Here is a 12,918-nt window from a genome sequence, read left to right as displayed (position 1 = left end):
AAAATAATGGAAAGCTAGCATGTCAAGAAAGAGTCAAATAGCACCCACAATGCAATTAACAGGATTTAGAACTCAAAAATATTTAATGCATATGAAATAACCATTTGTCATTAATTCAAAATAAATTATGGCAACCCAACTACAATGGACCATCAGGAAGTGTGGCTTAATGATTTGATTGTAATTCGTATCACATCCAGTACGATAGGTTATGTAATTGTTTCACACAAGCAATATAAGCAGCTGATTAAGGGTTGTACATCGGTTTAAATGAAACCTACAGCATAACTTTCAACTTAGCTTCAAAGGTTGCCAAACATAAAGTGAGGTCAGATGAACAAAAGCTCTAACCAATCTGCATGAGATAAATGCAGGCATACCAGCAGATTTACTGGAGCAGATTGCAACCAGACATACCAAATCAGTCATCGTCGTTCAGCACCAAAATCAGTAGTACCAGATTCAACCCGACCCCAGCAATTAGGAAGGCAATCAACAGCGGCATTATATGGACATCTGCTACCACTTCACAGGTACAGCCACAACTTCATGTGCTACATTGCAGTACATGATGCCAATATTATCCGCTACAGCTTCACAGCTACAGCCAAATCTCCATGTGCTATCACATCTCAGTACAGGATGCAACAGAAGTCAATACCCTAACAGCTAGACATTAAATGACTTTAGGTCCAACCAAGACCCTAAACAAAATAAGCAACTAAGCATCTGTTACCCTGTCTCGACTAGGTTATAATGGAAGGGTCAGCTCAGCAAAAAGGCCTCATCTTAACTCAGCATCAATGATTGAATGAGGTCCAGCCACTTGCAGCATCAGCTACAGGTAAATTATGATCCCCTTCCAACCATCTTTCAGGCCATCACGGCAACGACTACTCCTTCCGGGGTCCAAAACTTTACAACCATTGAAGACCATAGATTGCGGTCAGGTAAAATTCCAGAATCCAGATGGATAAAGACTATTCAGAAGAAAACATGATCATGAATCTTACCAATCATGAGATCATCAAAGCATATTAGTTTAACATTTTAGGTGAAAACCATCAGAATACTGTTGTTTGCAACGAGCATCAAAACGAACATCATCCATCAAGTACAAAACAGCATCAACAGCTACAATATCACGATCTCTCCAATCAGCCACATTAATTCTTTTCACGAGCATTAATATAAAACCCCAGGTATTCGATTCATCCGAGTCTCAACTCCCATGACTGTACTAGAAGAGAAATTAAAGTGTGCATGCTTTAGAAGAAAAAAACGGAAAGAGAACTATAAGAAATTATTCAACATCATGGAATCTCTTGCAAACACCACAGAACCTACACAAACCTAAGAAAGTACATGTCATCAAAGTGCCTATTAACTCGGCTAAATAATAGGATGCATCAACTTCAACAAAATAGTTAACCTTCAAATGAAGTCCAGAACTACCATAACTAGCATCTAGTACTTTGACCAGGACAAGCACGACCAAAAAGCTCCTTTCCAGTAGCAAGACAGCTACAGATGGTACATTCACCAACATTTAGAACCATAGCAAGCCATTCTACTCCATCATTCCTGTAAGACAATTCAAAAACACTTAATCTAGATAATCAGATCCAGGTTTTAAAAGAAAATAATGTAAGTAGGTAGACGAACTCACATCAGCATCTGAATTACGTGGAGATGGACTCAAAGAAGCAGCAGGTCGACCTCGGGGGGAAACACTCCTAGGAGATGGAGAGCGTTCATCTTGACTGCGTCGATCAGGACTTCCATCCCTAGATGGAGGTGTCTTCCTCGGAGATGGACTACGCTTAGGACTAGGACTACGTCGAGCAGGGGAAACACTACAAGATAAATATAGATTGCGTCGAACAAAATATTCTGCAAAGTAGAACAATTACAAAAATAGTAGCACGAGTGGGAAGAAAGCAAACCTTCCATAAGACCGGCTGCGGCTTCTCCGTCCCTCATCATCTTTCCGGCTTCTGCCACGACCTCTGTTGTAATCAGGACTTAGACTGCGGCTCCTGCTTCTACGGCGATAATCCCTCTCCCTGTGATGATACTTGTCGCGATCACTTCTACCCCTGCTTCTACTGCGACTTCTCTTCCTGACATCCCTATCCCTGTAATCATCCCGGTACCTGAAAATGTTTATAATCAGTTTCTGCATGTTACATATAAGTCAACAAGTTGACAGCATAGACTGTGCAAGAAAACTGATCAGGTTCACAACATCGTAACTTCTCGGCCAGATCTCAAGGTTTAGATATACCAAGCCACCAAAAAATTAAATTAGGGATTTTTTTGGGGTACATCCTACTGTAATTCATATGAAATAACAAATAAAACACAAGATACTCCATGATGCTTTCAGCTGCCTCCAGAATTTTTATAAGCGCTTTCTAGGAGACCAAAGAATCAAATTCAACTTTCAATACAGCACTCATGCCACAGGTTTTTAAGATATATAAAATTGTATTAGTACATAAGCAACATATTCTCTTAGATGTGGATGCATTTACTTTGCATTTCAATCAAGAACTTTATTATTGAATAGTGGTCATGTTTCCAAGGTTTATGCAATGAATGAAAGCATCTGTGAACAAAATGATCAATTTTTTTCTTTTTGCTGACAAGGAACCCCTCCAACCCGTCCGGTTTTACAGTTCAGGCCCAAGGGTAGACCCCAGTTACACGCAACCAAACCTAACCCATGTAACAGATCAGCCGCAAGGAGACTAAAACTTGACATGTCTGTTAACACACAGCGCTTTTGGACCAGTGGAGCTACACCCCGGGTGTTAAATGATGATACATCGAAACTAAAGGCCAATGAAACTATTTGATAAGACTTTATCAACAAAAATATCATTGCCATACCACACAATTCCACCACCACACAGCAATTCAGATGACAAGCAATCGCACAAACATTCGTTACCTTGGGCGGGGGCTTCGGCTTCTTGACCTGCCTCTCGACTTAGGAAATACTTCCACTATCCTTCCTTTGCGGCTGGAGGAAAAAAAAAACACACACAATTCAGTCTTGTGCTTACACTCAATATTTTAAAATAAAAAATAACAGGAAATATAACTTAAATACTTAAATCCCCCACACACACACACAAAACAAAAAAAAAGGGACTAATAGTAGAAATTGGTTGAAATGTTAGCTTAAATTGCTTAAAGAAGAAAAAAACCAAAAGATCTCAACAGATATTATTCAAATCATCACAGGTTCCAACAAGCATATGGAATTAGGACCCATGGACAACATCATCCTACATGGAGGGGACAAAAGAAAGATGATTCACAAAGCCAAACCATAGTAGGTTGGGAATCATGCTTAGTTCAGTATAATACAGGATAGGTTTACTTTGAAATGCGACATGAGGAAACATATATAGCAAAGGATGAAAATCGCATTTTTCCAATCAAATTACCGGATACAACAAGAATTTTTTTATTTATTCTTTTTGAGAGGAAGAGAGAGAATATGCTCATTCCTGGTCCATATAAACTAGAACACTGCTAATTTGTTTAAAGCAATCTGCGAAACACTCACTTATAAGCAACAACAAATCTTTCTACATGCTAAACTACATCTGAAATTTTCAATACCACATGCATCAATGTAACAATCACAAAAGCGATGATGCAAGAGGCATAAACTTGCCACTACCAATCAAATAACCAAGACCAGCAAATTACTAGACTAAAAAAAGAAAGGATGGCTCTTCTTCTTGTGTGAAAACGAGAAAGAAGATAAAGATGCTCAAATTCCCAAAAAACAAGAAAAGTATACCATTACAAACACAGTAACTACTTACATTGGCTCAGCATTTGGCCCATACTTGGCAAATTGAACCATAATCTCTCTACCATCAACATTCCTTCCTACAAAATCAAATTGTAAAGGGTAAATAATTTCGTCAATTAAACAAAAACCCCTTTCCACAATTTGTATTTGGATCAACATTACTTACCGTCGAGCTTTTCCACTGCCTTCTGTGCCTCCTCGGCATATTTATATCGAACAAAAGCGAATCCACGTGAATCCCCAGTTCTGAAAACATGATAAAATAAAGGATAAAGAACACGAAAATATTCTTAACATATAGACTCTGTAGTATCAGAAGAAAAAATCGACAAGAAAAGAGTTCTAGCATCTTCAAACCTTCTGTCTCTCGGTATAAAGATATCAACGACCTTCCCATACTTATCGAATAACGGGAAGAGATCATCTGCAGTGGTTCCTGAAAAGGAACCATTCAAAATAATAAAATTAATCAGAAAAAAACATATTCAAACCAAGAACAGAAGGCGATGAACTGAACAAAAAAAAGATTAGTTACTTACTGAAAGTGATATTGAGAACAAGAAGAGAGTAGGTATCTTTGATATCTGGAGGACCAGATCTCCCAAAGTGAGACATTTCTGTCACTGAACAGACGATCTAGAGCGATAAGGGTTAGGGTTTCGATTTGAGGCCCTCTTCAACACAACTTTTCACAAAGAGCGCTCCCTATCGTATATATCGACAGAGAGGACCAAGGGGTTGCTTCCTCAGCATTAAAGTGCTAAATATCAGTTAAATTACACTAATACCCTTATTCTTTCTGAAATTTGACGTCCCGTGCTTACCGATACAGTGTTATCCCAAGGAGATAAACCATAAAGCCCATCGACTTAGTGATGGAACCGTCCGATCAAATGAAAGCGGATGATCGTTTTAAGATTTCAACGGCTCTGATTAGTGATAACAGAATATCATTGTCACTCCCCTGGTGACTTCCTTGTTTGGATCTTTCTCGGACCTTTCATTATGATTTTACGAAAATTCCCGTGCTTGACAATCATATGGGTGCATTATTTGTATGGCCAAATTAGGAAAGATACCGGAGATAGAACCTTGGGTTTTGTTTGGTTGTCGTGAAACTTGACCAAAAAAAAATTTTAATTTGAGAAGATAAATATAGGAATAAATCAATAACTGCATCTTTCCTATTTCCCTCATCAAATTTTTTTTGTTATTCATTTCTTGACCACCAAACTCAGCCTTTGGTGTTGGATGAGGGAGTTGAACAAAGTTGAGTCGCAAACAAGTCTTTCAAAGTTGGAATTGGTCTGTACTAAAAGAAAAAAACTTGGAATTGACATCTGAATCAATCACATCGATCAATTCCAATTCTTAATATGTTTCACTAATTTTTAAAACCCTGATTGAAGATCAACACCTTCATTCTTGATCGATAGTCAGTGTTAATCGAAGACCAATCAAACTAAAGAAAGATCGGAGGCCTTCACATTCAAATAGGGATTTCAAGATACGGAATTATAATCTGGACTGATTTTGGATTGGTCTCGAGTATCCCTACAATCGATATATTTATGGCATACAATGTTTTTTTTGTACAAGTATTGGATGAGCCACATCAACTATAATTTAGATTGGCCAATCATATCGATCCGATCATGATTCTTGAAACTATAAGCTTACATTGCTTCTTAAATGGCTGAGAATTTTGAGTCACATGTCAAATTTCATATTCTAATTTAGTCAAATGTCCTTCCATGTATTAGCATGCACACTAATGTATTTATACAACATTCCAACCAACATTGTGCATGTGAGCGGAGGATGCATGAATATGCTTATTTTATGTTATGGATGATTTATGTGGCAATGGTGGTTTGATGAACACGCTTGGAATATCACTAACAATTAAAATGGTCTTCTCGTTATTTGTTGACAGAATGTGAATTTGGGTTCACAGTGGTGTGTAGTGATAGTGAAATATAACAACCAAAATATGATGTGAGAAACTATAATAATAGAAAAGTAATATTAAATGGTTAAATCACTCAATGATGAGATGGTAAAATTCCACTTGCAACGCACTTGATCTTTGAACAACTACTTGTTCCAAACAAATGTCAAAGTGATGATAGGGCTAAGTCGTGCTACTGGTCGTTATACATAAGGTTGTTATTGCCCCATGATGCAAGAGGGTTATTGTGAGTCAATTCCTAAGATGAAACAACCCCTTAGGCCCTCCATTAAATGTTGCATTCATGTACTAATCAAGTCAAAACATTTTCAAACTACAATCAATCAACTAAGAGAATGGATGAGAGAAGAGAGAGAGAGCACTTAGAATAATCATTGGAAATACCAACACATCCTCTTTATAGAGAAGAAGACACCGAGATGAAAAACTATAATTTAAATTAGAGTTCGGATCAACCCCAGAGATGTGTGAGGAGAGATACACATGAGACTAGTATAACAAAAAGCAATATTAAATGGTTTAATCCCTGACTTATGAGATGGTAAAATTTCACTTGCGGTTCATGTACAACTACTTGTTCCAAATGAATGTCAAAGTGATGGTGAGGTCAAGTCATTCCACCAATCATCCTTAAGATTGTATTTAACCCTTATGGTGCAAAACAATTCTTGTGAATCAATCCTCAAGATGAAACAACTATTTAGGCTTTCTAGTTATTTTTGCACTCATGCATTAGTCCATGACTGTTCACTTTAAGGCTATGCTCAATCAGCAAAGAGAATGGATTAGGAAGAAACTCTCAAATAGCATGTAAAAAGAGTGAGAGAGAGCGACAGTAGTCATTAGAAGTGCCAAAAACTTCATATATTTATAGGGAATAAGACATCAAGAGGAAAACCTAAACTTTAAATTCTATTTTGGGGAAAAAAAGAATTTCACATACTTCAAAGACTCGTCTCGCCTTGTCCTGTACCGACTTGTGTGAAAACCATTCCGAACCATCCCCACTCTTCAAGAAATTCTCTAATCTCTCGTTATCTTATTTCCACTTTCAATGTGAGACTATAACTTTCACACAAAAGTGCTTCACAACAAGGTAACCTACCATAAGATCAAAGGAATCAAACATTGTGTGAGGGAAAAGTTCAGACAGATGTCAAAAAGGTAAAAGGGAATTTTGAAACTTCTCTTTGAAGTACATTTTACAACATGGTGACCTGGTGAGCACGTTTCTACCAAAAAAAAGACCCGGTGAGCATGTGGATCCCAATTTTTATTGGCATTTTAGTTGTCACATATAGGATTATGGTGCCATTCCCATCCATTTGATAGATTGTAAATAAAATATTGAAGAGCGATGGGTGAATATGAATAAGCTAATTAGTATTCACATGTGGTTGCTTGTTTAGTTAGTTTAATAACTATTTTTCTTTGATATTCTTTATGGATTGTTTGGAGGCAAAAAGGTAGCAACATGACGCGTTTGAATCAGGCAAGAAAAAATAGTACACACACTACTGATAGTGCATGCTTCATTATATTTTCTTTCTTGTCAAACATTCTTTGAAATTTATCTCCTCTCCGAGTATATAGGTCGTGATATATGAATTGTGAGGTACTCACTCTTGTATGCCATTAGTTTTGGTGAAAGATGCTAATATACATAACCAATCTGTAGATCTTCACGCATAAGGTGAATAAAGAAATCAAATATCTAGTTTTATTTTTATTTTTTGAGAGCCGAGGATTCTCTAAGCAAGTGAGTTAGGATAACTTACCAATAAAGTGTGAGAAGATGCTATCATAGATAGGATGGCAAAAATGTTATTCGCGTAAAAGGACAGAGATAGACTCAGGGGTGCTAGTGTATTGGGATTTTAAAAGCGTAATAAGGGTCAAACTGGCATGAACCAATCAAATCCAACAAATTTCAGGCCATTTTGAGCTAGGATCTAAATTGACCTTGGAATAAGTCCGATCCAATTGAGAAACTTGATTTTTATAAGAAAGATTAATTGGAATCAGCTACAACCAGCAATTCAAAGTAATTAGAATTGGAATTGGTGTCAGTTGATTCTTATTCAAACCGGCTGATTCAATTCATGGATCCAACTCCCCGATTTTTAGAACCATGATTGTACCCTATTATGATGGTTGAAATAACATTGTCCTTTCTCCCTCTTTCCAATGAGTGTTTTTACGCGACCAACCCCCATATATGATCTATATTTATTAAATTAAAGTTTTATGTATAGGATGAAGGGGTTGCACGGCATGCCTAGGCCAATGAGAGAGCTCGGGAAGGCATTGACTATGGAGGTGTGATAGTCATTTCAAACCCCTTTTGTCTAGGCCCAGTCCACATCCCACTCCCCCACCCCACAAAAAAAAAATACTTCACCATATTTCTTTTATGAATTGAAACAAGTATAGGCACCTTGATTTATAGGACGGTCCAGGTCATAATATTTGAGATACTGCCATATTAAATTATTAAAACAACTACGGCCCCCTAGATGTATAGAATGGTCCATGTTTTTTTTTTAAACAGTGGACAAGGCCACCAAACCCATAAATCTCACAGCTTAAGAAGTGTTAAAATGAGCATCGGTGTTAACAGCCCAATGAAGGAACAACGTAACAGTCAACAAACTAGAGATATCCGAAACAATACATCCACTATTGGCGTCGCATATTAAATTCTTATGCCCTTTTTTTTTGACCTTTTATTGATTCATGTTCATTCAGTGGGGCTGGTATTTTAGTAGTAGAGTGGAGAGTCCAGGTGGTCCAGTGGTCGACTCTCCACCTGACCTCTCCGTCCTTACTCCCTTACTCGGCTCCCTTGGGTGCCCGATTCTTCACACCGATGTTTAGATAAAAAAAAAAAAAAAAAAAGTCCTCTTCACCTTCCTTTTGTGAAAAAAATATTTTGTGTTGATATAGTTTAAGAAAATAAATAAGAGTATTAATGATCAAGAGAATGCTACCCGCTTGGGTGTTCACTCCACCAATGTGCAGACTAATAAGAGACCGAACAAAGGCATTTTCAGCCCATTGGGTGGGGTGGGGTGGGGTGGGGTGGGGTGGAGCAGTTTTCTCGTGCATGCTAGTGTCTAGATTAGGGGTGTCAATTCATGGCTCGACCCGACTAATCCGACCGGGTCGACCTTTTATAGATTGGTCCGGCCTGGACCGTTTATTAAACGTGTCGAGCTTGAGCCCGGCCCATTTACAAACGGTCGGTCTCGGTTTTGCTACTTGGACCGTCGGGCGCCCGATTGAGACCGACCGAATAACACCCGACCGAGACCAGCCTGACCCAACCCTTTAATGATTGTAGAATATCTATTTTATCCCCCAAATTAAAGAGTAAAAACTAAAAAGTAAATACATGTTCACATTTTAAATAATGGTTATATTTTGTATCATTTATTGATTTATTGTCATTTTTTTGGGCTTGCATGAGTGGGCTGGAATATAATAGCACATTTTAAAGAGAACCCGTTTAACATTAAACATGACCGTAGTCCGGTTAAGGCCTGACTAAAGCTCGATTAAGGTAGCTCGATTATAGTCCGAGGCCTACCGACCGAATTACTAAGCCCGATTAGTCAATTCCCTCAATTACTAAGCCCGATTAGTTAAATGGGTAGACACAGTGCAGCCTTTGAAAGTCTTCAAGACCGATTAAGTTCGATCGAAATCAGACCGGCCCGACCGGTTAACACCTAGTCTAGATGTAGACACATGCAAGTTGATAATCTCTTTTTTTCGGGTATTAAAAGTTAAAAATCAATAAAAATAAATTAGGGTTTTAATGATGTGGCAACATCAATGGTAGATAATTGGAGTTAACATCAACGGATTTTAGCTTGAAAACACTCCTCCAACATTTACCTATTAAAAAAAGAAAAAACCATTTAATACCCCTGGCTCACATGGTTACTGAAAAACAAAATCTTCTTGATTCTTAGGAGGGCCTTGTCTGTAACATGTACGATGATCTGACCAAATTCCTATCCATAAATATTGAAGATGTGCGAATCTCTATCCATGAGTGCTACACATAATCTAAACATAAATTATCCTTTTCCTTCAATGGGTAGGGGTTCTTCTAAAAAAATAAAAAATAATAAAATAAAATAAATAAATGGAGATTGAATACTCTCACGTAGCCAATTTTCGCGTTTTCTTTTCGTAATTTCCACGTCGTATCTTACTAGATTTGATATTTTCCCACGAATTTCGATCTATTGAACTATTAAAAAAAAAAAAAAAAAAAACTATTGAACGAACATAGAAAAGTATATCACTCGCTCTCTGTGGCTTGTCTCGATTTTTGTTTCCGTGAGGCTTGACCAATAGCGAGATGGTGATCTCTAGCCAGGTGGAGACTGGGAGGCAGAAATAACCGAAGCAAAGCAAGTAAGCAACAAAATAAAAACGTCCATAACGAACTGAAGGACCATTTAGGAAGGGAACAATCGTATATAGCTTTCCTCCTGCTTTGATAAATGCGAACACCAGTTTCTTAATCACACCTTCTTTGTCTGGGTTCTGGTTCTCTCAGTGGCTGATCTCTCCATGGTTTAGTCATTTCCGATATCGTATGAGGTGGGCTTGTTTAGGGTTTTAAAGTTCATTGGATGAAATTCTCGTCACTGAAGAATTAATGGCGGAAGAAGGTTCACAGAGGCGTAGAGCGGGATTAGTTTCCATGGATTCGTTGGATTCGAGATGGGTTTTTCAGGATGAAGACGATTCGGATGCAGAAGACGACGAGGATTTACATCCGCAAATGAGTTTGTCTTCCGAAGATGAAGAGAATGCGGAGCAGAGGCTGATCAGGACGGGTCCCCGGATTGATTCCTTCGATGTTGAGGCCCTCGAGGTCCATGGTGCTCAGAGAAACGACTACGATGTACGTCGAAAATTCTCATTCCTATTTTTTGGCTTCGATCTGCAAAGTTTGTTTCTCTGTGCTCTACGATCTTTAAATATTAGTTCACTACGTTTTGATTGGTATTTCTTACGGCAGAATTTAGTTTTACAGATTTGAATGTGCTCACTATGTGCTAGTTAATTCGGTTGAAACTCGTGGTCTCTCAATTGTTTTCCCTTGTTGGAAAAAAAATTGATACAACTGAATCCAGTAAGATCTATTTCTTTCCATGTCCCGTCAAATTTACGAACATTTGATTCTATTCATGCACTGTAGTTATCTGAAGTCGGGTTGGCTTGAACTCTGTTCCTCTCGTAAGAGCTACCTGCTGCATCGAGCATTAACGAGTATACTGGAGTGTGACTCATAGTGCAAGGGGAAGGGTTCAATGACAGATATTTTATAGTTCAGGAGAGAGTAACTAAATATTGGGCTCTGGTTCCAAATTTGTTTCTTTTGCATATGCAATCTCCTCTTTGCTATCCTTGAATATTTTTAGTTCATCTCCATTGCATTCCAAGAAGTTAAATACTTCAATCACGGTGCCGAATTTAGAATTCTGTGAGATAGACTATGTTATGTTGTGTTTCTATATGCATGAATACTTCTAATTCTAAAAGTGCGACAAGGCTCCATTCTACTCATTGTCTACGTTTTGAATATAGATTGACTTGAAATTAACATCCTCACTAGCAGAGGCTTGTTCACCATGGAGTTCACATCTCTAGCTACATTATTAACAGTATGGCCAGTCTTTATTAACTTTTAATGTTGGGGAAACTGCAAAACATCATTCAAACTTGTATAAAGTATCTCTGGTCTTGTTTGATCCTTGTCAATTCGTGTTTCCAATATTAGTTTCATGTTCTTATTTGTAATACTTGCACAATTATGAAGAACATGAATTGGTGAACTACTATACCATATGATTGTGGATTTGCTCTTTCAATTTGTACATTGTAGTTTGCTTCCCAGTCCCATCACTCATCTTCCACTTGTCATTGTCCCCATATTGTATGGTGGCTTACATTGTTTGTTTTACGCTTTGAGTCATTCAGACATGTGCTTATAAGAGGAGTGTATTATGCTTATTCAGAGATCGTAATGTGTTAGTGTTATTACTTTTTTGGGACCAGTGGATGATGGAGACTCTATGAGGGTTGAGCTTCTATACTCTTGTTTCGGTCAAGCTTGGCTCATAGACGTATTAGTCAGTTGAAAGGGGAAAGTGACTCCGTCAGTTTCGCTGGACGGATGCAGCTGGGTAAAGGGTATGCGGAGGCTCTCATGCTCACTTACTATTTGGTAGAACCATCCTCTGGGGTTATTCCATGAACCAGTCAGCTCATGATGTTGTGGAGCTTGTTGGGAAGGGAGTGATTATACTAATTTTTTTTTTTTTGGGGATGCTTTGTGCTCCTTAGTGTTCTGACCTTTTTCCCACTCTTGTTTTTTGCATAATAAGACTAGGGTTGGGTTGTATATGTGTTGGGCCTTCAGTCCATGTGGTTTGGAGTGTAATGGGCCATTTTTATGGGTCTAAACTAAGGGCTTTAAGGTTGAGTACGGGATTAACTAATTTGTTTCCCTTTTCATTAGTTTATTTTTTAGTTGGGTTCAATTTAAGTTATTAGTCTTTGTTATTTCTTAGGAGTTAAATTATTAGTTGAGTCAAGTAGTTAGTTTCCTTTTTCAGATAGTTTATAATTTCAATTAGTTCCTAATTTCAGTTTTTAGTAAGTATTGTATTAGGAGGCTAAATTAAGTTTCCTTTTAAGGAACCTTCTATTTTGTAATTCCCTCCCCCATCATTGTAAATAAAGAAGAGGAGGCTCTTAAAGCTAGAATGATTTTGATAAACAAATTAATGGTTGCTGCTATTGTCTTCTCCATGAAGAGTTGTCTTGTGTTTGATCAAGGCTGATGGAATTGGTGTTTGATCCAATTGACTCTCTGCAGTGTGAAGCCTGAGAGGTTTTCTCTCTCTAAATATCTTCTTCTCATACTGTTTTCAAGCACTCCAAGGTATCAAATTCCATCTTAGTTCATCCTAGGTAAACCACACCACTGATCTGCAGTACTTTCTATTTTCCAGTTCTGAAACTCTCTTTCTTGTTCCCAAATCTATCCCTGATTCAAGGGCTTTTAACCACCTGATTATCTCCA

General features: G+C 37.8%; 2 protein-coding genes across 4 annotated transcripts in view; one reads left to right on the top strand and one right to left on the bottom strand.

Annotated features, from left to right (window-relative positions):
- Positions 1–81: 81 nt before the first annotated feature.
- LOC122073857 (serine/arginine-rich splicing factor SC35-like) lies at positions 82–4,556 on the bottom strand. 3 transcript variants are annotated; one of them, XR_006138891.1, is made up of 11 exons: positions 4,375–4,556; positions 4,193–4,271; positions 4,002–4,081; positions 3,846–3,912; positions 2,957–3,028; positions 1,947–2,156; positions 1,670–1,856; positions 1,433–1,584; positions 1,014–1,235; positions 737–915; positions 82–622 (listed from the first exon to the last, which is right to left on the bottom strand). XR_006138891.1 is itself a non-coding variant. In XM_042638525.1 (8 exons), exons 1-8 carry the CDS (start codon positions 4,448–4,450, stop codon positions 1,579–1,581), a joined length of 777 nt encoding a protein of 258 aa, XP_042494459.1. In that variant the 5' UTR covers positions 4,451–4,556; the 3' UTR covers positions 1,268–1,578. The 3 variants fall into 3 exon arrangements, 1 of the variants encoding a protein (XP_042494459.1); XR_006138890.1 differs by having other exon boundaries at positions 82–915; XM_042638525.1 differs by lacking the exons at positions 82–622; positions 737–915; positions 1,014–1,235 and having other exon boundaries at positions 1,268–1,584.
- Positions 4,557–10,150: 5,594 nt separating this feature from the next.
- The window catches only part of LOC122074081 (potassium transporter 7-like), a 28,761-nt gene continuing 25,993 nt past the window's right edge, over positions 10,151–12,918 (top strand). Inside the window, exon 1 of the mRNA XM_042638904.1 lies at positions 10,151–10,731. Coding sequence (XP_042494838.1) covers positions 10,483–10,731 — 249 coding nt within the window. The 5' untranslated portion in view covers positions 10,151–10,482. The remainder of the gene's footprint in view (positions 10,732–12,918) is intronic.

Source organism: Macadamia integrifolia, chromosome 3 (assembly GCF_013358625.1).
Source record: "Macadamia integrifolia cultivar HAES 741 chromosome 3, SCU_Mint_v3, whole genome shotgun sequence".
Lineage (NCBI taxonomy): Eukaryota > Viridiplantae > Streptophyta > Magnoliopsida > Proteales > Proteaceae > Macadamia > Macadamia integrifolia.
Note: the sequence above shows the minus strand (reverse complement) of the source record. Positions and strands in the feature narration are given on the sequence as shown.